This window comes from Periophthalmus magnuspinnatus, chromosome 22 (assembly GCF_009829125.3).
Source record: "Periophthalmus magnuspinnatus isolate fPerMag1 chromosome 22, fPerMag1.2.pri, whole genome shotgun sequence".
NCBI classification, from domain to species: domain Eukaryota; kingdom Metazoa; phylum Chordata; class Actinopteri; order Gobiiformes; family Gobiidae; genus Periophthalmus; species Periophthalmus magnuspinnatus.
Window position 1 is genome coordinate 6,541,583 of NC_047147.1, and position 27,107 is coordinate 6,568,689.

The 27,107-nt window shown below is 39.7% G+C and overlaps 1 protein-coding gene across 1 annotated transcript in view; it reads right to left on the bottom strand.

Moving 5' to 3' along the window:
• The window catches only part of sptb (spectrin, beta, erythrocytic), a 75,713-nt gene that overhangs the window by 37,167 nt on the left and 11,439 nt on the right, over positions 1–27,107 (bottom strand). Inside the window, exons 3-16 of the mRNA XM_033987729.2 lie at positions 17,372–17,523; positions 15,964–16,137; positions 13,997–14,094; positions 13,334–13,414; positions 13,099–13,214; positions 12,614–12,726; positions 11,328–11,515; positions 10,431–10,548; positions 9,221–9,379; positions 6,334–6,636; positions 5,607–5,757; positions 3,089–3,959; positions 1,561–1,698; positions 286–1,045 (exon numbers count right to left, since the gene is read on the bottom strand). Of these exons, the coding sequence (XP_033843620.1) occupies positions 286–1,045; positions 1,561–1,698; positions 3,089–3,959; positions 5,607–5,757; positions 6,334–6,636; positions 9,221–9,379; positions 10,431–10,548; positions 11,328–11,515; positions 12,614–12,726; positions 13,099–13,214; positions 13,334–13,414; positions 13,997–14,094; positions 15,964–16,137; positions 17,372–17,523 (3,422 nt within the window). The remainder of the gene's footprint in view (positions 1–285; positions 1,046–1,560; positions 1,699–3,088; positions 3,960–5,606; positions 5,758–6,333; positions 6,637–9,220; positions 9,380–10,430; positions 10,549–11,327; positions 11,516–12,613; positions 12,727–13,098; positions 13,215–13,333; positions 13,415–13,996; positions 14,095–15,963; positions 16,138–17,371; positions 17,524–27,107) is intronic.

Genomic DNA, 27,107 nt, shown 5'->3' on the forward strand with positions numbered 1-27,107 from the left:
TTATATATATACAAATTTAAAAGGTGTGAATGCATATGTTGTTTTAAATGACAGTATATTGTAATATTTGTTCGCACATTAATAAAAATATGAATTGAAAAAAAAAAAAAAGTACCAGATGTTTAAATGTAAGCTTTTAACACACATTTTGACTTTGCAAACGCTGATACCTCCACGGAGATAGATAAGTTCAACGTCATACTATGGAACTTTCCAGGCAAAGTAAAAACAGTAAACGATCTCCATGGAGACAAGCATCATCAGCAAAGTCTCTGGACACGTTACCTGATTATTGAGTATGGCCTCCACTGCTTTGGCATCCCTCACAAACTGCTGGAATCCGAAAGCCTGGTCCAGGAAGTTCTTGCGACTGTCCCACATCTTCTGCAGCTCCACCCAGCCTCTGTCCAGCCCCTTCAGCCTCTGCTCCAACTGCTGGTACTGCGGATCGTCCTCTTGCCCCGCGGTCACCTGCACCCCCGTATCCCTCACCCTGTGGTAGTCCTCCTCGTGGTTGTTTATATCTTCACGGACGGCGTCGTGGAGACTTAACTCCTCCTCCGCTTCCGGCAACGTCGCTGGCATTTCTTCGGACGCCACTGCCTTTTGAGTTTTGAAAAGCCAAGACTGGAAATCGTCCATTTCTTGCAGGAAACTTTGGAGCTTGCTGACTTCGCCCAACGAATCTTCTCTATCTTTCAGAGTCTTTTTGAGCGTATCCCAGGCGTTGTCGAGCTCTCTCCTACGAGCTAAAATGTCTGCAGCGTTATCGGGGTGGTCCTGCGCCAACTGGTCCGCCTCTTTCCTCAAAAAGATCAGCTTGGCGTCAATCGCGGCTAGATCTCGCTCGATACCGTAGAGTTTTCTCTGGATGGTCATGACGGCTTCGAGATCGTTGCCCAGCTCCTGAGTGGATTCGATGACCCGGGTTTTGTCCTTGATCCAGGCCTCGGTCTCGTCGCATTCCAGGCCGTAGTTGTGGTAACTCAGAGCAGAGTCGATCTTTCGTTTCTTCTCCTCCACCATGGCTTTGAACGCATCCCATCTGCGAAAGAAGTAAAACAAATAAATACATTTTGTTTGCAGTTTTAGCTATATTTAAATGTAAAGTATTGTGGTTTTGTTTCAAGTGGAGCTGGATTCATTCGCTCATAACTTGATTTGAATTAAGTTTTCAATGCAAGTCATGGTTTTGTAGTAAATTCCTTTGTTCAGACCTGGTTGAGATCTAGTTCAGTCCCTCTTTAGACCTGGTTTAGACCTGGTTTAGACTAGATTTTTAGGAATTCTTAGGGTGCATTCACACTTATCCTTGTTTGGTCCTTGTTTAGTCTTCATGTAGACTTGGTTTGGTCCTGTTCTAGTTCTAGTTCTAGGTCTAGTCCAGGTTTACTCGCATGGACTTTGGGTTAGTGCCACCCTAAGTCCTGGATTAACCCCGTTTTAGACTTAATATTAGAGTTAATATTGGTCACTATTTACTAAAAATGGCACGTGGTAAACAACACAATCTATGAGTAAATATTATGATTACGTTTGAGCGGTTCGGCTTAAACATACCTCTTGTTGAGCCGTGCCTGACAGTCTTTGACCTCTTTGGTGCGAGGGTGTCTGCTCTCCTCCAGCTGTTTCACTGCTTTGTTCACGTCATCCACCCGGGACTGAACGTTGGCCATGTCTTGAGTCAGGATGCTCAGCCTAGACACAAATGATTTTGATTTAATAGACAGACATGAACGTAAAATCGGTAGTTTTGTTGTGTGTTTTTTTTGGGTTTTTTTGTTTGTTTTGTTTTATAGGGACAATGCACATTAATCAACATTTCTGTAAATGCGCCAGTATATGGCAAGATGTAAAATGCCACCACATATAAAATACAAAGTTTGTATAAATAGTTAGTTTGGTTATTAGTAAAATGTTCTAAAAGTTAGTACAGGTAAGCAGGCAATTAGTTAAACACTGTGACAAAGACAGACAAAATCTACAGACATAACACAGAACAGATGAGGCCGGCAGGCAGCACATGGCAGTTGTAATGCTGATGTGTTCTTAATTACAAAAAAAAAAAAAAAAACACCGGACATGATTGATGATGTTTTCAATTAGTGTTTTGGTCCTCAAGATAATTTCCCAATCAGAAAGCAGAATGAGCCTCATATAAGCCTCTCATTTGGGTTGCCAGTTTCAATAAAGAAATCCAGTTGTGTAAAAACAAAAACTTTCTCTCTCACTACCTATACTCCACCTGCATCCAATCGTCATCAGTGCTAGTGCAGCCTCTGTAGCAAATCTGGAGCTTTCACATGAGGCATGGCCTGTTCATATAGTGAGATTGAGGAAAATGTTTCTTATATATAAACAAGTTAAGGCACTGACAACCCAGGTTTAGTTGTGATTGGCCCAAAAGTCACTGACACTTTTAAATCTTCAATTGCTCCTATAATTCTTAAGTTAGACTCACCAAATTTCAACAGTGGGTAAATTGACCCTTCTGAGATTTTTGGCAATATATACGGTTATAATCGTTTACTTACACTTGAACTTATCACTACTTAAACTAGGGGAAGTGTCCACCATTTTTGGTTTCACACTGAACAGGCCGATCCAACACACTTTGCATCACATTTTCAGCATTTCTGGGCTTATGTCTCTTATTTGATCCTCGATATTACATTTTAAGTCGTTTATTAAGTCGTCTGAGGTTTATTTCACAAACACCTTTTCTTTAAGATCGCTCCACAGGAAGAAATCGGGACTAGTCAGGTCTGTGGAGATCACATACTGCCCCCTGTCTTTGAAAACCACTTATTATTCCTTTAATGGCGTTTACGCTCGGGGCATCTCTGGTATTAAAATGTCGAATATGACTCAAAGTACCGCTGTACAATGAGGCTTCGTTCTTCGGTGCTGTATTTGCTCAGATTAATGTCGGAAGAGTCGTTCTAAATTATGTTATGTTAGTTATGATTTTTTGTTTTACAGTCAGTGACTTTTGGGCCACACTGTAGTACCGTTTTAAACCAGCAAGAGGCCAGGCTGGATGCAGTTCCTTTAAATGCAAGTTAATAACACAACGTCTTGTTTATACCTGTTTTGTATGACTTCCAGATCTTCCAATTTTTCCGGCACATCCAGCCCGACCAACCACGTCTCCTTCTGGCCCATCCAGAGCTCACAAGCATCGGTCTCACTGAAGATTGTGTACAGTGCCATCGTATCATCCAGCTTCTTCTGCCTGAGATCAGCAAGCGCCAGGAGCTCCATGTACAAATCTTTAATATCCTTAAGCCTCCTCTGAATATCCGGCGTGTTCTGCAGCTCTTCTGGTAGCGCGTTAGCTTGTTTGGACAGCGCTTCTATGGTAGCCCCATTCTTGATAGTTTCATTTCTCAAATCATTGTGCTTTTTCAGTAGGCGCTGTGTGGTATATTCGTCATTTCCAACGTCTTCACTGGTCATCTGCCTCTTAGTGTCCAACAGCCAGGCTTTGAGATCATCCGCATCGCCTTGAAACTGGAAAAATCTTTGCGTATCTTGCAGATTTTGTTTGCGAAACGCGGCTAGCTCTTCCAACTGGTCCCACTGCCTCTTGATGTCATTCATGGATTCTTGAACTTGAGGTGCTCCAAAATGTTTAGCTTGGACCATTTTATCTCCTTCAGCTAAAACTTGCTGTAGATGGTTTCTTCTGGCCCCAAGTTCGTCCTCAAACGCGCTGTGCTTGCTTTGAAGAATTTGGACGCTTGTAAGGTCTTTTCCGTAATCCAGGGATGAGAAAATCTGCTCTTTCTCGCGAATCCAGCTCTCCAGTTCGGCCACTTCCCAAAGAAAGGTCCAGAATTCACGGGACTGCTCCAAACGCGCTCTCCTCTGAGCCGCTAAAGCACATAGCTCTTGGTAGCACAGGTCCAAGTGCTGCACCCTGTCCCGGATCACCTGAGGGTCGCACGGCTTATAGGCTGGAACAGAGAGCAAAATAGATGTTTAGTAATACATTTTTGTTGTTTGGAGCCTGCTTTAAAGCTATCTGTAATTAGACTGGACGACCCATTACTGTTGTATTCTCACGTATCACCAAGAGATGCTATCTACGCTAGTGCTGTCTAATCGTATGCTAGCTTCGGCGTGACCAGAGAGCACAGGTGAGACTGAACAAAGGCTAACTAAACTTGCCGATGGTAGCTTTAAAGGTTTAGATCACATGTGTCAAACTCAAGGCCCGGGGGCCAAATGCGGCCCGCCACGTCATTTTTATGTGGCCCACGAGAAGATAAAAGGCATGACTGTCATTTTAAAATAAGTCTATACTGCTTTAATGTGTGCACTGACAATAAACTAATGAGATTTTCCCAGCAAGTGAGAGAAATGAAATGAGAAATATTTGCAAATAATCATCACAAAATGTTCAGGAAGAGGAAAATTGTTGGCATGGAAGGAAGTTGGAAGGAAGAAAGGTGAAAGTGAATACAAGTTTGTGCTTTGAGGAGAAAGACCTGTATGTTTTTTGTGTTATGAGGCGGGGTCGGCACAGTCTACGTCAACATTCGGTTACATTTAGTGATATTTACACTGCCGTAAAGTTACAACTGGCCCTTCATAGCAGCCATTTTGCTGTTGTGGCCCTCGGTGAAAATGAGTTTGACGCCCCTGGTTTAGATGAAAACTGCAGTAGATGTATTGAAGTATATTTTCTGTAGTCATGTTTTGCAATTAAAATAATATTACACTTTAAACACGTTATAGTAAAACTACATCTAACGCTCTCGGGTTGTGATCCACCAGCTGGGCATCATTATACAGACACCTGTGAATATGCCATAGTTTGTTTTCCCTCCACAACCCTGTTTACTCTCCCCTGGTTTAAAAAGCTGACAGCTACTTAAATACATGAATATATTGAGCTGCACCTGACACGGCACTTTTCCGTGGAGGATTTTTGAGTGGCTGAGTATTGCATCTGGCCACATCCGCAAAATAATGTAATGCAAAACAATGCCACCTCTGTCACCATCACAGCTTCTATGCGAATTATGGCTGTCTATGGTAAAACAGCTGTAGTTTTGAGGTTAATTTAAATGTGCGTTATGTAATTTTTCTGGTAGGGGGGTTCGCTACATGCTCGTCTCAATGGAGATATTATCGCTTTGCCTGTAAGATTCCACAGTATGACGTTAAACTTATCCATCTGCACATAAATGGACTGTATTTTCTATTAATTTGACAAAACATTTCTCAATAAAATTACACTTTTTCATTGCTATGTCTTGAAAAAACATGAATATGACTTGTAACTTGCCCTGGTGGTAAGTTTAACGCCATATTGTGGAACATTCCAGGCAAAGCAACCTCCCCTGAGACAAGCAGATGCTGGACTCTCTCTTCTTCTTCTTCTTCTTCTTCACGAGAAAAGATACATATTTCACCTTTCAACCCACTTACCGCCTCTCTATTGACTTCTAGACGTATTATCGTGTCTATAATGGCGTCATATTTAAACTAAGTACACACATCTGCTAAGAATTGATTCAAAATTATGACTTAATTGAACAGCATAGACAACACGGAGCTCGGTTGCCAATTAGAGGAGCAGTTGTTGGCAGGCTTACTATCTCCGTTAGCAAACTTGAGCGCAGCTGCACTGGCGCCCTGGACCCTCTCCGCCTGCAGCGCGATGTCATTCTCCAGCAGAGCGTGTTTCTGGAGCAGGTCCTCCACTTCCAACAAGTGCTTCCCAAAGTCTGGAGACAGCAGGCGGGCCTAGGAGGGCGTGGAGGAACAGAATATTAAAAGGAATTGCATTGCTTAATCACACAAAAATGTATTACGAGTGAAATGTAATATTCAAACCTTAAGATTTTTCAGTAATAACTATTTAGTAGTATATTTTTGCACAGTTTTCTGATAATTTGATAATCTGTATTTCACGTTTTGGTTTATGTTTGGATTGTGTATTAAGTTATTAAGCCAATTATTGAATCAGACGACTGAGCTTTTCACTTTGAGTTGCCAGATCTTGGGTCTAAAATATGTTTGGAATAAAAAGGACTCTCCATAATAGCTCAGTGTTTTCCAATAAGGGGACGGGGGACGCCTGGGGGGACGCATTCACTCACAAACTGAACAGATTTCATGTTTTCAAAAAGGTCAAATTGAATAGTTATTGAATATAAAATGTTATCTTTACAGTATTTTACTATTTTCCTAGTACCAGAGTCTGATACAAAGCTGCGGTGGGCACTAAAAACAAAATCCCAGGTTCAGTTGTGATTGTACCGCCGCTTTTAAACCACTAGGGGCACATGTTCCAGCTGTTATAAGTACGTCATGTCGTACCTTCATCTCATCCATCCAGTTGATGATGTAGAGCATTTCTTGGAAGATCCTTTGTAAAGTGAGATTCTTGTCCAAACGCCCCCTTCTGGCCTTGAGCAGCTCCTGCAGGTAGTCCCACAGTCTCAGGATGTTGTCTTTCCTCACGTCGATGCGTTTGGCGTCATGGTAACGCTCCGCCTCCAGCTCCTTTGAGATGTTCACCAAGGCTTGAACGCGCTCCTCGTACGCCGCGATGTCCGTCTCGATGGCGTCGTGTTTTTTCTTCGCCGCCTCCACCGCTGGCAGGTCGTAACCAAAATTATCCTGGAAAAAGACATTCAGGTTAAAGGTGCATTGTGTAACTTGCTTGTTTCCATGGAGATAATTTTGCTTTGTCTTCAAGAATGTTCCACAGTGTGACATCAACCTTGTACTGTATCTTGTATTTATTCAACTACACGTTTTGTTTTTATTGCTAAACAAATACCCTGAGAAACATGCCTTCATACTTTGAGGACAGTTATTTTTTCCACAGATCTGACCTGTAACCAATTACACTCCCTACTCATCTCCATGGAGACAGGTTAGATTAGTTCAAAGCCATACTATAGATGTTATTGACTGACTGATTGCTGTTGAGGGAGTTACAGCGATCCCTCGTTTATCGCGGGGATTACGTTCTAAAAATAACCCGCAATAGGTAAAATCCGTGAAGTAGTCAATTATTCTCCATGTTTTTGGCTGTAAAACCCCTCACCACACACTTTATACACTTTTCTCACACAGACGTTAACATTTTCTCACATTTCTCTCTTGTTTAAACTCTCTCAAAGTTCAAACCTTCGTAGGCGCCTTTGTCGGTGCAGAACGTTTCATCGACATTGTGGGTTTTGTCGGGGAGAAAACACATTGCAAACATACAGCACTTCAGAGTCACACTGCGATCCAACATTTATGTAAATTTGTCTGAACACATTCTGTACTGTACAGGAGACACGGCACGGAGGAGACTGATGGACAATGGTCTACAGTCCAACAGCCAATCAGGACGAAGAACACAATGCACGTTCAGACGATGTAAAAAAGCATGAAAAACTGCACAAAAAAATCCACGAAACAGCGAGAACGCAAAAGGTGAACTGTGATATAGTGAGGAACGACTGTGCTGCAGCCCTAGACTCCAACTCAAGACTTTGGCAGCACCCAGACTATGAAACAGCGCCCTCTGCCTGTCAGATCTTTCAGCCTTTAACGCAGCTTAAGACTAGACTGGAAATCCCCCTCTTCTCCCTGGCATTTAATACAGTACTAGCTACACTATTGGTATTTTGTATGTATCGTGTTATCTGTTTTTACGTGAAGCACTTTTGGCAGCTGAAGTTGTGCCATATAAATAAAACTTAATTAAATATAATACCGTGGAACATCCCAGAATCCAGACAAAGCAATAACACGTTCATGAGACAAGCGAGTCGCGGACCCCCTGCCCTCAGATACATAGCACGTCTTTAATAAACAAAAAGACTGACAAGATAATATCAGAGCATCAACCGATTAATCTTTCTCTTAATGATTTTGATTTTGTGCTCGCATCTGGCACTTTCTTGTTAGTGTGATTACTTAGTGTTTCGGAGCCAAGCTGTCTCTGCTGGCGGCCTCTCACTGTTAATGAAGATGTGTGCAAACAGGCCCCTGTCGCACTCAATTAATTTAAAGCATGTCATTTTTAATTAGTAAAGCTCACTGTGCTTTGAAAGAAGGAAGATAGAGTGATACCTTAATCTCAGTAACAGTATCGCTGAAGTACATTATTAGGCAAAGCATTGAGACTACCTGTTTAATATGGCTGCTCAAAATGTCATGTGTTAAACTGAATTTGGCAGTGTATATATATATATTTTTAGCTGCCAGATTGTTTTTTTCTACATAAATATGATTGTCTATTCCTAATGTTTCTACCCCTAAGCTAAATTTTAATCCAAACTTTCAAAATCTTGCATGTTTTTTCCTACAAACTTTGATCCACAAGAGAAATTACAGCTCACATTAACTGACGATAACTTTCCAGCTTTCTAAGATTTCACATATTTCAAAAGTAAATGAAAAAGTATCATATTTTTTATTATCCAATGAGATACTGGGCAACAGTAGCTCAGTTTTTCCTCAGATTTAAAGGTTGGCAGTTCGAAAAAAAGAAAAAAAAACACTCTCGACATGAACGTTATTGGTAGAGAGGTCTAGGTCCCACAGATGAATATTATTGTTGTGCTCTTGGGCAAGACACTAACCCATCTCGGTCACAGTGTCTGCGTACACTGGTTTATGAATGTGTGTGTGAATGTGAGTGGTGAAAAGTTCAATGGCCATCAAAAGGCGATACAAAAACAACATAGAATCCACTGGTGAATACACATGTGTCAAACTCAAGGCCCGTGGGCCAAATGCGGCCCGCCACGTCATTTTATGTGGCCCGCTACAAGGTAAATTAAAAGGTGTGACTGTCTTGAAATATCATTTTATGAGGAGATACACAGTTACACAGCCATTTTTTCATATCTATGCAAATCCATATGCAATATATTTGTAACTTGAATAAGTAATAAATACAGAAACGGTTAATTAACAAGATTAAAAAATAGTTACATTTATTTTACATCACATTTGGTTACATTTATACTGTCTTATATTTATATCTGGCCCTTTGAGAGCAACCATTTCGCTGATGTGGCTCTTTGTGAAAATGAGTCTGACACCCCTGGGTTAATACATTTATTCCACTATAGTGTCAGAATACTTTAGCGTAAACATTTTTAAACCTCCATTGGCTCGTCTAACTGAAAACTCAACGAGACATGACGACACAATTCCCATCTCTTTACAAATCACCGCTCACCGCCTGATTTCTCACCTGAGCCACTAGTCTTTGGTTCTCCAGGAGCCAGGTCTCTCTCATGGCGGCCTTCCTGTCAAACCTGCGTGCCATCTGCTCCAGTTTCTCCTGTCGGATCAGCTCGTCTCTCAGGACCCTCTCGCGCTCGTGCTCGGCCCGCTCCAGACGCTCCCAGGCCTGCGCGCATGATGGGGTGAACCGGGAGAGTTGGCATCAATGAATTCATGACATATTTTTGTACAATAGAAAGTTTAGAGGTCATTAACGCTAGTGGAGTGTAAAAAATGAGGCGTAAGAATGAGCTTAGACAGGAGTTTCTATACAAATATGGCAAACTATGGATTTCTTGTCATGTTTTTAAAAGGTTCAAGGGTGTTTCATTCAGAGCTAATTGTCTTGAGACTGAGGCCGTCTTCACACAGTGTTGCATCAGTACATCGCCCCCTACGGTTAACAATAACTGCACTTTATAACTGACAGACAGATACATATTTTTGACTCAAGTGGCCTAATTTAAGTGTCTGCGTACACTGGCGTATGAATGTGTGTGAATGGGCGAGTGATTCCTTGATGTAAAGAGCTTTGAGTGTCTAGAAGGTGGAAAAATCTCACCATTTACCATTTGTTTTCACTTACGTTCACACGCTTTATTGGGCTTATAGTGTTAGTAGCACATTCATCTAGAGCAGGGGTCTCAAACTCAAATTATCTGAGGGCCGCATCAGGTATTCCACAAAAAAAGCTTTGTTAAAATCTTCTCAAACGTCATCGCTGTTTTCAACATACATGAACAAATATGCCAATTCTTGTGGATTTTATGGATATACATCGTTATTTGTCGAATCTTTTGGGGTTTACCGATTTGGCGGAACCTTTTACACGCAACATGATAATGCCACGCTAAAATTACACTTTCATATTGTCCTGCGGGCCACAAAATATCATCTCGCGGGCCGCAATTAGCCCCTGGACCGCGAGTTTGAGACTCCTGATCTAGAGCATTATTTCCCCTTTTGCATTTCTTGGTGTTTTGTGCCATTACAGAGTTGAATTTTTCCATGGAAATGTCTTTTGATGTGAAGCTAACACATGTTTTGTAATAACTAAATGTTCAGATGAAGAATACAGGTCAAAACTGTTTATTTATGTACCAAAAAAGGACAGTCTGTTTACTTCGCTGTAGGTCTGTCATAAATAAAAGTGTATAAATATGACTAAAAGTTCTCACCCTGTTAATATCAGAGACCAGGGCCCCCTCTTTAGGTGTGTAGACCCTCTGGTTGTTGGCTCTCATTCGGCTCTGAATCGTAAACAGCAGCACCTCCAGGTTTCCCTTCTCCTGGAACCTGCACCGGGACAGATATGAGACCAATAATAGTGCCATTAAGAGGAAGAAAGAGGGGATTTAGTGGCATCTAATGGTGAGGGCGAACACTGCAATAAAACTGAAATCTTGCTTAGCTTCTCTTTTCTTCACTTCAGCGTTTACTGTGCAACTTTTCTAGTGGGGGATCTGCCTCTTTGCAAGCTTCATGGAGATTGCTTTGTCTGTAATGTTCCACAGTGGCATTAAACTTATCTATGTTGCATATGTTCAGTTACAGGTGTTGGAAAAAAAAACTTGAAAAAAAAAAAAATATAAGCCTTAAAAACATACTGTAAGCGAACTGGCCTCTCCACAGATCTGACCTCAAACTAGATATGTTTAATGCCACATTCTTGAACATTCCAGGCAAATCTCCAGGGAGACAAGCAGGTGGTAGATCCTCAAACAAGGTACGTATTGTATCTTTAACTGTTTGTGAGGAAAAAGTCGACAATTTCACACAAATAAAACACAAAAATCCATCCATTTTCTTTCCTCTCAGACTTCCCTCACCCCAGACACCTCCTCCAGTGGGACCCCGAGGTGTTCCCAGGCCAGCCGAGAGACACAGTCCCTCCGGCGTGTTGTGGGTCTCCCCCGAGACCTCCTCTCGGTGTGACAAAACCCAAAAATGAAACGTTTGAAGCTCCCACATGAACTTTATTTTCATTACAAGTGACAGACATTACAGAGTAGGACAAAAGTTATTACTGTTATTACTGGTTACTATGACTACAGCTAATAGCGTTAATGCCTTACTTTGGAGGTTTCTCGACAGTGCGGTAGGTGTTGAACGCCTGTAGCTGCTGCTGGACGCCGGTCAGGGAGTTGGCCAGTTTTCGGTTGTTGAGGATTATTATGGTCTGTTCAATCCACTTGAGCAGATCTGAGGCCAGAGTCTCATATTTGTCAATCATCTTCTCCGTCTCTATGGCCTGGTCCAGGACCTGACGAGTACACGGGAGAAGTACTATCAGGGGTAGTAGTAGCAGCGATAGTAGGAGTAATGGTGATAGCTGTAGTAGTCGTGGTGGTGATAGTAGTACTTAAAGTTGCAGTAGTAGAAGTAGGAGTAATGGTGATAGTGTTTGTAATAGTAGTAGTGGTTGGAAGTGGTAAAAGTGGTAAAAGTGGTAGTAGTAGTAGTAGTAGTAGTAGCAGTTTTAGTAGTAGCAGTAATAGTAGTAGTTGTAGTAGTAGGAGCAGTAATAGCAGTAGTAGTGGTTGTAGGAGTGGTAAAAGTGGTAGTAATAGTAATAGTAGTAGTAGTAGTAGTAGTAGTAGTAGTAGTAGTAGCAGTAGTAGTAGCAGTAGTAGTAGCAGTAATAGTAGAAGTAGGAGGAGGAGTAGCAGTAATAATAGTAGTAGTAGTAGTAGGAGCAGTAATAGTAGTAGTAGTAATAGTAGTAGTGGTAGTAGTAGTAGTAGTTCTTGTTGTGGTTGTTGCAGTAGAAGTAGTTGTAACAGTGGTAGTACAGTGGCAATAGTAGTGGTAGGAGTAAAAGTAGTAATAGTACCGGTGGTAGTAATTGTGGTAGTAATAATAGTACTATTGATGGAAGTCACAGTTGTAGTAGTAGTAGGATAGTAGTAATAGTAGTAAGTAATAGTGGTGGTAGTAGTAGTTATGGTAATAGTTGATAGTGGTAGTACTCCTACCACAAAGTAGTAATGTTGTAAGTTGCAGTAGTAGTAGAAGTAGTGGTGGTAATAGTGGTAGTTGTTGTTCTTGTAGTAGTTGTTGCAGTAGAGGTAGTAGAAGTTCTGGGAACAGTAGTAGTGGTAGTAGTAAAAGTAGTAATGGTGGAAGTAACAGTAATAGTAGTAATAATAGTAGTAGTTGTTGTTCTTGTTGTAGTAATTGTTGTTGTAGTAGTTGTTACAGTAGCAGTAGTACTTGTGGGAATAATATAGTGGTAGTAGTAAAAGTAATAATGGTGGAAGTCGCAGTAGTAGTAGTAGTAGTAGTAGTAGTAGTAGTAGTAGTAGTAGTAGTAGTAGTAGTAGTAGTAGTAGTAGTAGTAGTAGTGTTAAATATAGCATACCTTCCCCACTCTCTTCCCTTCGACAGCGAGCTGCTTCATTTTAGAGAAATAGTGGTAAAAAGCCACAACATAAGTGATGATGGATTTCTCGTCTGGGTTTTCTGTGAACACATCTGTAACACAAACAGGGACGATTTAAAGTAACAATATGGGACTTTTAATAACTTTAAACAACTCCCCCTAGAGGACGTCATTAGCGCTCTCAAAATAATAACTGTTTAACGCTTCAACATCTTGTGAAGAGGCAAAACACATTTACTGTAATTTGTTTCTTTTCATTTCTTTTTACTTGAGGCCATTGTATTTTTTTTAGGTATTTGCAGACATTAATTTCAGATACGCTGCACAGTAGTACAATTTGAATACTTTACATCCTTTTTAACAACTCTAACTATGTCGGAGTTTGTTTGAGTTGCACCATTTGTCAAATATTTATAATTTCTTTATATTTTAGTAATAATTTTGCGTCATTTGTCCAAACTCACCTTCTGGGTCTAAAAGTTTTGTCACTCCAAGTTTCTGCTCGGCCACGTTGAAGGCATTTTGAAGGTTGTGCGTCGGGTTGGACCTTCTCAGAGCGTTATAATCCACAAGATCGGGCCTAAAATATTAAAAAAATAATACAATATCACCCTTATGCACCCTTATGAGGACACAAAGCAGTCTGTTTATATGTGTTTATACTGGGGACAGCGGGTTTAACCATTCATCTCGTCTTACCGGTGTTTGTGTATGAGAGCGTTGAAGGCCATGCCATCTTTCCAACTGGTGGTGAAGTTTGTTATGTTCACATTTGGATATCTGAAAAACAGTAACCGGGAGACGTCAATGAAGTGACGGAGGAGGAACGCTGAGGAGAATCTGGTTTACATCAATGGAAGACATTTTCGTTATTAATGTACCGGTACGTCCTGTGTTTACTGTCGAAAGAGCGAGCGAATTCTACCAAAACATTCCAACTATACAAATGTTTAAAAGATAATAATGTTTTGTTTTTGTTTTTTAAAAGCATTGCATTTGTATTTAATGATTTACTTAAGTTTAAAATGCGTATGTGTGTAAAAGCTTTCACTGCAAATACTTGAATGCTGCCCTCTGCTGGTGAATATTAAAAATGCAGAATGTTAAAATAGGTTTTTAGCAGCACATCTATCACCAACTTAATAATAACAGATAAATCCTGTATTTTTAAGGAACTGTACGCAGGAACTGATACAATTAGACTGAAATCAGACGCAGGTTAAAAGTTTGTGTCAGTAATAATTTTGTGCAGTTTGAATTATACAGATTAGAATGTGTAAATTATGCATCTAGGGCTGTTTGATTACATTATAATATCATTCGATTTCAATGATAAAAAGTGATTGTGTTGGTTCCACTCACCCCGCGGTCTTCATCTGACACCAGAGCAGCAGAGCGTCTTTAGCCGAGCGAGTCTCCTTTTGGTCGGCTTGGCCTGTTTCCACAATAATGTCCTGGATCTGCGAAAACAACAGAACAACACATCTGGGAGCTTAAAATGGATCCAACACAACAGCTTTGTTCATCAGATCTCCTCCTTAGACATAATATTAAATTATGCAGTTTATGACTAATCTGAGACAACCATGGGGCATGTTTCTTAGCGGCATATGTTTATTTGATGTGCAATAGTTTGAGGGAGGTGCTAGAAATGATGCTAGAAATGTTCTGAAATGGCTAATTTATAACTTTATTAGAGTTTGAAAGACTTGCAGGCATTCAATCTAAAGTTCTTAGTATTTTTAGACAACATGTGGAGAGACAGTGGCTCATACGCATCGATTCAAGTTTGGACAAAGTTCCGTTGTGTCCTTAAGCAAGACACTTCGCTATTATGAATGTGGGAAGTGAGTGATTATTGGTGATAGGAAGCAGGCTCGTCAACAGAAATTTGAAGGCCTGGAGCACAGAGCCTCGCATGGGCCCCTGTCTAATATAAATGAATAAGAAGAAGGTCCAGTATTGTGACCTCTGACCCTGCGGCCCGGGACAAGAGACCTCTTTGTCCCCCTTTGTCAACTCCCCTGTTTGTCAACCTCACAGTCTAACCCAGAGCAGCTGTGGTTATTTTCATTATTATGGACATGTGGATTAGATCTTTGTCTCCCTCTAGTGGCAAAACTGGGTAGTGAAACATGTATGAACGGTTAAAAAGCAGCACTGCTATTACGAATATGTCAAAATAGACAGATAGATGCTTTATAGTGAAGGTTTTATAAGTAAATATTGAACATTTCAGAACTTATCAGGTGAAGAGACTTTAACGACAGCTGCAACTATTTATCAAAGAAATGTTTTGACGAATTCTACCAATAACCACTCAATTAACCAGAAACCAGAAGTCAAAAAGATACAGCTGTTTTACAAGTTCCTATCTCCAATTCCCACACACGGAGTCAATAATTAGAGCTCTGATATGAGAGACAAGGCCCAGGGAGACTGCTAAATATAGTCTAGCTTTGACAGTCTCCACTTTTTACTTTAATTTCTCAAGAATGAATAATGCAGGAGGCCATATTGTTTGAACTCCGGAAACTAAAAATAACTGTCGCTGTCAAATTAAAAATAAACATGTTGCCTTTTTTGAGAGGAGATAAAAGTCAGGTGCAGATGCAGACTGATGTGTTGGGCGTGTTAAGAACATGGAAAGGACCTGGAGGCAGCATTTCCAGGAAAGAGATAAGTCGGAAAACATCCCTGGGCGCCATGTAAACTGCAGAAATGTAATTAGTGCAATACTTAAACCAAGCTGAGTTATTGATTTACACAATGGGGTTTTAGCCAGAGCTTAGTAGGCAAAGCTGTAAAGCAAGTTGTTAGTAATTTTGATATAATTTCTCTTGTTGCATAATGCATAGACCCAGAACTGTGTCAAAGTCTTATGATTTTTGGCAACCTAGAGGGGAAATGATAATGTGCTCGCTACTACATTTTTAAAGCTGGTTTCAAAAGCACTGCCTCAGTTCAAACCGTTTCTGGAAGGCACCAATCATGACCAGATTTGTTCATAATATGGTAATTCCTATGACTTAAACAAAATCGCGTCTGTAAGCGTTTTGGATGGCAGTACGATTACCATTCTGTCACAAGACTAAAACTTCAGACCCGACTGAATATTCATGGTATTGCTGGATGACTATTCTAAAGCTCCAAGTCTTCGTTCGGTACATGCCCAAATTAGGATCTAGCTTTGTAGTATCGGTTATTATTACTGTATATACATTTTTTGGCAAACCTAAACTGTTTGTGAACTCTTTTGTGTCACACTGAGGCAACTCTTGATATTGAGCTGTGTATACGTAAATAAACAGTGTATTTCTGGGCTGTACCTGGAAGCGGAGGATGATGGTCCAGATGAGGCCGAGGATGAGGCGGTGGTTGCCGTCGACGATGTCATGTGACCCCATGTTCTCCAGATGGACCCTCTGCTCTTTGAGGAACTGCAGAGCTTTGTCCACATTCTCCAGACAGTGGATACGCATTCGCCCTTTGGTCGGTTTGGGCTGGAAAAGTGAGGAGAGGTTTTATAATGAGGTGACATAGATGTATAAAATGTAGACGTGTCCTTCGTACTAATTAGCTTTGGAAGAAGAAGAAGAAGAAGTGCCCAGCCGGAACGGGGGTCTACCACGAGGGCAGGGTGGTATTATGTCCACTTTTTTCTATGTGAAAATTTTACGATAACGAAATAATTGATGATGACAGTGGCTTTTGTAATATTTATACTGGCTTGTTTCATGCTATTTATTATTATTATCATCATCATTATCATCATAATCATCATCATCATCATCATTATTATTATTATTATCGTCATTATTATTATTATTATTATCATCATTATTGTTATTATTAAATTTTTCCTCTTTTATTTAATTTTATTAGTACATATACTTTCTTTTTATCTGTTTAACTTTATTTTTTTTTCTCTCTTACAAATTCTCCTCTTGTCAAACTCAGATGGGAAAAGAAAAAAAGGAGATAAAGTAAACAAAAGTATCTGCCAAGCCATCAAATACTTTGTCTTACACAGTGGTGATGGAGCTTCTGAGGGTGTCCATGTTTTTTTCACAGTGCCATTTATATACTGGCATACATATGTAAACAGTAAAGTATGTGTACAAAATACTCTTATGTATATAGTATGGAAGAAGCTTAAGTGTGCAAATGTGCATGTGTATAGGCTACGTGTGTATGTATGTGCCTTATATAACACTGACCATGGTGAAAAATACACTGAATTGAATATTATTTAAGTTAAACCTGTCACTCCGCACATCTTATCCCTGTACAACTAAATCACAATATCCCAAATGTCATATCTTTCCCGTATATATCACAGTACATCACCAGTGACATGATAAGCCCAACCCCGTCTCCCTCTAATCCAAAAGTTTCTGGTTCCGTCTCGACTCTGTCCCCTGCTCCGTCCCCCCCGCTGTTTCACACTGCTGCTTTGTCCTTGGGTAAGACACTTATGGTAATTCTAAATCTTCCTGAATGCATGTGCGTGTGTGCGAGTAAGTTTGAGCAAATGGATTTAAATCAGTCCTAGCTACAATCTGGCAATGTTTACATAAGTATATGCATCTTATATTGAGTCACATTCACTGTCCCGTCCAAAAGCAGAACCAAAAACAAGAGAACACACGCCGTGCTGACTTCTTGATGGAAACAAACATGCATTAAACCTCATAAAATGACCTTAAACTTTCACAGTATTGCAGTATAACTCACCAGCCTCTCTCCGGATAACACCTCCAGCAGTTTGATGAGCATGCGCCCGTCCCGCAGGTCCAGATACAGGTCAGAGATACGACAGCCGACCCGGGACAGGATGGAGTTGACCCATTTAGTGAACGTCTTCTTCTGCACTGCCTCACGCTCATCTGAAAAACAGTTAGAACACAGCAGTAAGTCTTTATATTTTTCAAAAAAAGAAAGAAAGAAAGTCATATTAAATGGTTATGGTAAAAATGCACTCTGTAACTTTTCTAGTGGAGGATCTGCCAGCTGCCTGTCTCACAAAAATGCTATTTCTTTGCCTGTAATCTCCCAGAGTATAACTTTAATGGTATCTAATTCTTCCACTGTGGGTGTTTTTGTCACTCTAAATTCTAAAACTTGCATTCTCACTAAGAGCAGAGGGTCACCTCTCCAGAGATATTACCCGTAACCTGTTTGTCTCAATGTTAGTGGTCGACCATCAACCAGAAAAGTTACATAATGCCTCTTTAACTTTGCGATAGACGTTGGTTGTTATATTACAGAACATCGGGAAGTCGTATTTAAGATTTGGTTTATTATATCACAATGCCATAATGAGCCTGTTGTCATTAAGACTGAAATCCACATGGAAACGGAGCAAAGTACCACGTATCTCAACTGCGTATTTGGGTAAATTGTCCTGTCAATCTGTGTAATTCTTAGTGGGCAGCGATTCCGAAGTCCAGTCACCTCACTCATTATCACTGTGCACTTTTTATCAAGCTCGTTAATGAAGAGTCGAGTCTCGCTGTTTGGCAACGTCTAAAGTGTCTCAAATCTGCCAGCTGTGCCAAAAGGGGAGGAAAAGCCTTATGATACTGAAATTTCAACACTTCAGGATCATCTAATACAAATTTCAAAGCAGATGAGAAAGGATAAAAGCAAAGGGAGTGATAATAAACAAAACTAGCGGGATTTGAGGAGTATATTTTTGTGGGGATCCAGCTTTTTCAGTTCAAATACTGAGTTCAATACTTGAGATTTAAGCATCTGCCGGTACCTGATATCAAACGATATTGCATTTATTTCCTATGAGCATGGGACAGAACATATCCAAATGTGTTAAGAAGCTGTTATTTATCTCTCAAGTAACTTCAAATATTATGAGACTTTCTGAGCCGAGTACAGCCCGTAAAAGTCCTATTACCTTTACTTATATGTTTAAACAGGATATCGTTTAAACCTTGATCTATGCTAACTAGGACAATATAGAGACATATAGAAACACATGCTGGTTTTAAGTGAGGAAAGCTGTCAATATCCCAGTCTGTTCTGCCTTTTGTTGTGCTGTTTTCCCCCTCCCTTCTGTGTCTGAATCTCTGCCCATCTCCAGGCTCCTCCCACACACACCTGCAACGAATCAGCAATCAAGCTGCACCTGGGGAGGACAAAGGGACCCAGGACCTGACACTCAGCGCCACATCGTCTACGTATCCACAGTGGTACAACTCTGCTCGGCTCAGTTTCAGATTTTTGCATTTTGTTACTCGTCCTAAGTTGGATATTTTTGCTCCTCTGTCTCCGACCCAGCTCCCCATGACCGGTACGAACCACGAACCTCGCACCTTCCGACCCAGCTCGCCTCGTCTCTGACCCCGCTGCTCAACATTTACTCCTGGACAACGACAAACAACCCCGCTCTCAACTCCCTGATCGATCTACCTTCATTTGCACATTTAAAAAACGTAAATAAACATTGATAAACTGTTCCCCGAGTCCTGTCTCTTTGGTCTTTCTGTCAGTCGTTATGACAAAAGTTCATAAAATTATAAAAAACAACTGCAACAACTGTCACACCGACTAAACAGCTGACATCAATATATTCCTGATTTGACTTTTATTACTGCGTATTTATGTCATGTGTCGCTAATTGAGGAGGTAAACTGCACAAAAGGATTTTGAGATCAGCAAAGAAAAAGGAGGTCTAGAGAAAAACAAAGCATATGTAGAGGAAGGAGTAGTTTGCTTGCGAGAAAGTTAAGCAAAATGGTCAAATACATATGCAGCTGATTACATAAAAGTGGAAATCCTAAGCACCGAGGGGAGAAATAGACCAACAGGGCAGATTACCTTGAACGCACCCTACACCTATCATGTCTGCCCTCTAGCACGCCCTCCTACAAACTGTTTATCCCCCTATCCTATCTCCTAAGACGAAGAGCATCCCAAATGAGGAGCATAATAAATGATTTAGACCAGGAGCGCTGGTGAACAAGCAGCAAATGTACTGTAGTCTGCAAGAAGAGGAAGTTACGAGCCGCTGCGTGTAAGAACAAGGACTGAATGAAGAGGAAAATATGAACTGCTAAACTAATACAACGATCAACATAACTTCAGTCTAAACTACAGGCTTCACAAGGTTTTTTCTACATAAAAAGACAGGAGTTCTTTATTGTAATATAGTATGCAGAACTAGAGAGATATGTGGGTTGTTTTGTCTCTAACAAGAGTGAGAAAATTTGAAAATTGAGATGATTAAAGGTGCTGTGTCTGATTTTTACTGTTTTAAAAATGTAAAAAAGCAAAACAAAACAGAGCTACTTCATTTTCAATGGTTTGTAGTGAGTTATTCCTCTTACTTTATGCATTCTGATCATTCAAATTAGTCACCGCAATGAGTTCTGCACAGTAAAGCTAACAGCAGCCAGCATGCAAACACGCACTTCCTGATTATCATTATATCTATATTGGGGCAAGACAAAGTTTGCCTAAATCCACTGGTACAGGGCCTTAAAACACAGTTAAACTACTTATTATAGAGCTAGTTTTTGGAGTTTTGTTGAGCTAGTTTTGTATTTATTAGTATTTAGTGAAACCAGAAGTTTACATACACTACATAAAATGACACACGCGTTTTAGTTTTTAGTTTTTTTCTCAGTGTTCGACCTAAAATCAGACTAAACTGTTTCTATTTTAGGTCAGTTAGGGTTACCAAAATTATTTCTATTTGCGAAATGCCAGAATAATGAGAGAAGTTTTGCACTATTTTTCAAACATTTCATTAGTATTTGGTACCAAAACAAGAAAAGTTTAGTCAGACAGCAAGAAAAAAAGTGTGTCTTTTTATATTGTGCATGTAAACTTCTGTATATATCATTACGTAGGCAGTTTTGTTTTTGTTTTTTTTAATGTAACCCTGGCTACTAAAGGCTTACATGAAAGAAAGAAATGGAAGAGCGCACTTGAGATCAGCCTGAGTGTAACACATACTTATGGAGACACCAGTTTTCAGGTTTAGCCCACAGGGAGCAGAGTGGAGGAAATAGACCAAGACACTGAATCTGCCTCTCTCTGCTGCAAAGAAAATGACCCAGTAACAAGCAGAAAGCTCCTGTTCTTAGCATCAAAGAAACCGGCTAATAGTCAGAGAGAGAAGCACACGGCGGCAGATACGGTAAATAAATCATGTTTGGTTGTGCTGATCCAAGCAGAACAAAGGCGCACACGACTCCGATACAACTGCATTAAAGGGTAAAGGCAATTAAAACATGTAAATAAGTGATCAGGGTGAGTTCGTGTGGGTTAGCATCAAAGGAAAACACGCAAACAGCCACGAAAAACTTAAAGAATGTATAACTTTTTTTGGTGGGGCAGTTCTGCAGTGTGTCGACTTGTCTGTTTTGCATTTCATACACGTAGAGGTCAACACCCCCCAGATCTGGCTTGTAATTTGGTCACCACAATGTTTAATGCCATCCTGTGGGACATTATAAAGCAATAACATCGTGGAGACAAGCAGAACTTCTACTTTTAAATGTGCAAATCTTTTATCAGGTGGAGTACGTAAGGCTGCAATCATAAATATGCGTTTTTTTATAAGGTAAATTTGTTATTTTGAGATTATCTGAACTAATTTTGATTTGATTACGTTTATTTTTGTGCATTATTTAACTCAAATTACACATTATTTTGCTTACTTATAATATTTCCAGCTCTAAAACTTGTTACTCTCATCTCATTTGAGCCCAATTACAGAGAACTACAATATTTGACAAACACTCGTCTAGGATTGAGCAGTTTGCACAGTCCGCGCACTAATGTCTGGAAAAAACACTTGTCACTAGAGAGACACAATGAGCGCACTGTTTGTCTGCGCAAAATTGTCTGAGACTGAATTATTATTGTAACAAGCTCATTATAACTGAGAGGAGCTGCAACGGTTTTGAGTGAACCAGCATCGATATCGCAGCTGGCAGTGCTTTAGCGGTTGTGTCCTTTTGCAAGACACTTTACCTACATTACCTCGAGTTTGACGGTTATCAACGAGCACTAAAACCTGAAGAAGTTACTCAATAATCTATAGACAATGCGTTTTCGTGGCTAAGTTATTTAAGTATTTCTTCAGCAACACTTCACTGACAGCCAATCAACTTCATTTCGCACTACATTTTTTACATATAAGTTGGTTTAAACATCAAATTGCGCTGAAAATACCATTACGACTATACTTTTGCTTCATAAATACAAGCAGCGCTCACATAAATCGAGAAATTACGTTGAAACTTTAAAGTATCTGCTACTCCTACAACAAACACAACATAGACATTCTGTAAATTAAACATTAAACCGACGCCGTGTTTCTAATTCTCGTCACTTTTGGATAGTCAGACTTCATCCTGTCCCGTCATCTTTGCCCTCTTTCTCCTTCTCTATATCATCCCGAGCCCTGCACTAAGCATTCTGCCCTGTTCACAAGCTTTTACTAACTAATCTCTCTTTCACTCCTTGACTTTAGCAGAGACCCATAACTTATTCATGCTGATGGATTTTCCCTGTATACGGTGTGCTCTGTCTTTTCCCACAGTCAGCGCTAACACAGAGCAGACTTATAGTTTCAGACTCCCATTATTATAGTGGAGTTATTGTCAGAGCCACCTGTCCTGCAGCTATGGGACTGCGTAATATTAATCTAATGCTGGAGAAACATGTGTATTTTGAATTATGATCATGTCTGCCCTGATATAACGGTAACACATGATAAATCACCTCAGAGTCTTCACCTGCAGAAAAGTTCTGACAATAGTGTGTAAATAGTGTCAGCAGCACATGCCTTAAATGTCACACCGACAACAAACTTTCCAAAGCAGTGTCTCTAAAACCTTTCACACAAGTATCATCAAAGAAAAGATTTGGCTTTTCGAATATCACCAGATCTAAATCAGATATACAAAAGGACTATTCCAGGTCTAATGTAGGATTAAACTGGTGTTCTGTCAAGATATGATCCCCATCCAGTTTTGCTCCACCTGGTAGTTTACTAACATATGACACTAACATACATGACACTAACATACATGACACTAACATATATGACACTAACATACATGACACTAACATACATGACACTAACATATGACACTAACATATATGACACTAACATACATGACACTGACATATATGACACTAACATATATGACACTAACATATATGACACTAACATATATGACACTAACATACATGACACTAACATATGACACTAACATACATGACACTAACATACATGACACTAACATACATGACACTAACATACATGACACTAACATATATGACACTAACATACATGACACTAACATACATGACACTAACATATATGACACTAACATACATGACACTAACATACATGACACTAACATACATGACACTAACATACATGACACTAACATACATGACACTAACATATATGACACTAACATACATGACACTAACATACATGACACTAACATACATGACACTAACATACATGACACTAACATATATGACACTAACATATATGACACTAACATACATGACACTAACATACATGACACTAACATATATGACACTAACATACATGACACTAACATATATGACACTAACATATATGACACTAACATACATGACACTAACATATATGACACTAACATATATGACACTAACATACATGACACTAACATACATGACACTAACATATATGACACTAACATATATGACACTAACATACATGACACTAACATATATGACACTAACATACATGACACTAACATACATGACACTAACATATATGACACTAACATACATGACACTAACATACATGACACTAACATACATGACACTAACATATATGACACTAACATACATGACACTAACATATATGACACTAACATACATGACACTAACATATATGACACTAACATACATGACACTAACATATATGACACTAACATACATGACACTAACATACATGACACTAACATATATGACACTAACATACATGACATACATGACACTTATGACCATTCACACAGACAGTGGCTGCCTGTGTTCTGCATCACTCAAAGAAAATCTAAAACTAAAACACAACTCTGCCCACACCAGTCCATCTTTCTCACAATCAAGGAATAATTTAGCTCCAAGAAAAATAGATATTTATATAACTGTACACTGTATCTATGCAGCATAAGACAGGGTTTGGTTTGAAGGGAAATCTCCAGATTTATCCTGGAGATCTGGATCCAGAGTCCCACAGCTTTGGTACAGTAAGGCTAATTATGCAAATTATGCATTCCGTCTCAAGAAGCATAATTTTGTGTTCAAATGTCAAACTAAAGAACATTATGTTTTATGATTATTAAACACAGGCCTATTTCAGTTAACATTATAAATCTTAAAAATGTCTAGAACAGACGGCCATAAGTTATTGCTGCTGTTGATCTGTTATGACATAATAATAGTTGACTTTTTTGTTTAGGCCAACAAAAAAATAGCAAATTTCTATTTAAAAAAGTCAATGTCAAGTATATATGAATCATTTTGTGGTGAAATTACAACATAATTTGTCATTTGTGTATAAGAAACAACACTTGACCCAGAGTTTTCTTCACTTCAGTGCTCTGAGTCATCTCAACCAGGGGATCAAACTGACACTACAGCGGGTCTAAAAGTGAACTACATCATTTCCCCTTTCGTTCTAAACAAGAAATTACCCAAGGGAGGACAAAAAGGTAAATAAAATGAACTCTAAGTCAGGCAAGTTAGGTACATGCACCACAGTTTGAGGAACGTAATAAACCCAAAAAGCATTTAAGCTACATGCAAGCTTAATATGCAAAAGAACTGCATTAAACAACAGCTCTGTAAACTTAATTCTTACCTTACAGTTTGCAAGTTAGTTTGTATAAAGTCTATTTACGATAAAAATGCAATTTCAACAATTAAAAAGTAGAACAGTTACACAGTTCATGGCATAGTTTACAATTCAAAATGCACCTGCTGATGATTATAATGAACACAAGTCTAATATAGAGCTCCAAGTTCATGAAAACAAAATAATTTACCAAACATTATTCCACATCGACAATACCAACAAAAAGGTCAAAGGTTAAGGCTTGGAAGAGTGACAAAACAAAACAGCAGCTTTCAACACGTCTGCTTCAAATGTTGGACCTGAGCGTGCATCAAATTAAGGAGTTATTCTTTGCTTGTTTTCATATTTATTACCATGTTGGTTTATTATTGTGGTTGTGTCCATCTCTACCTCCCCTCCTTCCCGCCTCGATCTCCCTAATAACGTTTAAACAGAAATGGGGCCGATCAATACCCCGGCCTTGCCCAGGATCCTGGAGTTTTACCGCTTCTTGTATCAGCTGCCTCAGTCTGCAGTCTCCGTCATAAGTCGATATTTGAAATCTAGCTTAGGCAAGAGAAAAGAAAAAAAAAACAACAAAAAAAGTCTGTTCTTTTCACCGTTACTCCATCTTGCTGTTTCACTAATGCACTCATGTCATCTGGGAGTTGTATGGTATTGTGCAAGCTAACAGAAATCTACAGTGACGGCACAGCGCTCTCTCTCTCTCTCCCTTTAAAATGCCAAAGCAAATTGATTTTTTTTCACTCCGCCTACGAAATGATTCACGATACAGGGATGAAGAAAAGTGATATTGGAAGAGAAAATCGTTACGTATTGGCACAGTCTGTTGAGGTTAAGCGATAAATACGTTCGTATTCGTGATAAATCGACGCTTACGGGTGATTGTGTGAAGGAGCGATCAACGGCGTTTGGAGTCGGAAAGCTTTTTAGGAGCGTATGAAAAATTAAAAAGGAGTAGAGGGAACGACGGGGGCAGTGTGTTATTGTTTTGAAAAATAAATAAATGACTTGGACACACTTGGGATTTGTAAATGGGACGGATTTACCTTCAAATTTAATCGTTATAATGTGGCAAATGTCTAGAAATGTGAAAAAATGTCTATAATAGCAGCACCTAGCATACAGTTTATAGGTATAGCTGCAATTAGCATAACGTATGGACAGTGTTTTTGAAGTAACTGAATGCATGTGCTGAAAATACGAATTCTGAACATTAATTTGAGTAATCACAGCACAGTACAGTACTCTTTCATTCAGTCATATTCAGAATACAGTTACTTTCCTAAATTAACGAAGGATTAAGGAAAACATGGCGGTACTTTCATGTACTTTTGGCTTTGAACTGCAATGTACTAGCGAGAATAAAGAAACCACAGCTCTTGCAGTGTCTGCATGTGTCATTTTGCGTCTCTAATTAGACATAAATGAATGCCTGAGAAACAAAGCAACAAAAATAAAGCTGTTTGTGATTATATGTCATGTTTTCCACGCTGCAACTCGATGTAAAAGTATTCAAAGTGTTCAGAATACAGTACTCTGATTGGCTCCTATAATGGAATATGTTACAAAATACATAATGTAAAGCTTGTGTTTGGTTTTCTGTGGCTAAATACATTTTCAACGTAGTCTTCCCATCACTCTTTGTGGGCAAACTGACCAACATTTAAGGTTTAAGCGCTTTTTATTAAGAAGGAAAGCTTGTAATTAGTATAGCAGCTTATGGAGAGTGATGTGGCTTAACTTTTCAAGGTTTGCAAAGCTTTCAGTTCTTTGAGAATTTTTTTAACTATTAATGAAAGTGTACTTCAATCTGTTCTCATTTATTCTCCATATCTCAGTTCTTTCTCCATTCACACTCGTTTAAAGATGGTTATGCTGACCTAAATCTGACCCTACGTTGGCATCAGATGTAACTGTATTTTGTCACGAAATCTGCGTTAGTGTAAACAACCCGCCATCCGCAGCCACAGTAGATCAACGGGGCCTTTCGATCTAGTATTGAACCCTGGGTACGAGCCAAATTGCCTTCTATAGCAATGCACTCCTTCAGCACTGTAAACACAAGCATCACAACTCAATATCCCTTATCTGACCTCTCCACAACCCCAAAATAAAAAAAAGTGAATTGCCACTTCTGCAAACAAACATACCCCTGATTGCTCGTACCTTGCAGTTGGCGAAACCGACCATCCAGTATAGAGTTAAAATTAATGTTAGAAGTGCTATAGCTGAGCCAGCGCGATCGTTTCATCCCCCGGGCCGATGACGAAGTGGAAGAAGAGGAAGAGGAGGTGATGGGGGGGGTCTGTGGGTGCTGCTGCGAGGGGCGAGGGTCCCGAAGGCGCCTGGGTGTGCATGACGAAGACGAGGAAGACGACAAAGCAGACTGTCCCAAATGAGCGGTAGAAACTGGAACGTGCACCAAAGTCCCATTTCGGTCCAAGTGTTGCACCGGTTCTTTCCCTCTCGGCGTCTTCTTAGTCGGTTTGTGGGAAGGAGGGGTACTTTTACTTCTACTACCCCCGACGCTGACTTTCAAAGCTGGCGGTTCCTTCTCAAAAGTTTGGAGATAAGTTGAAG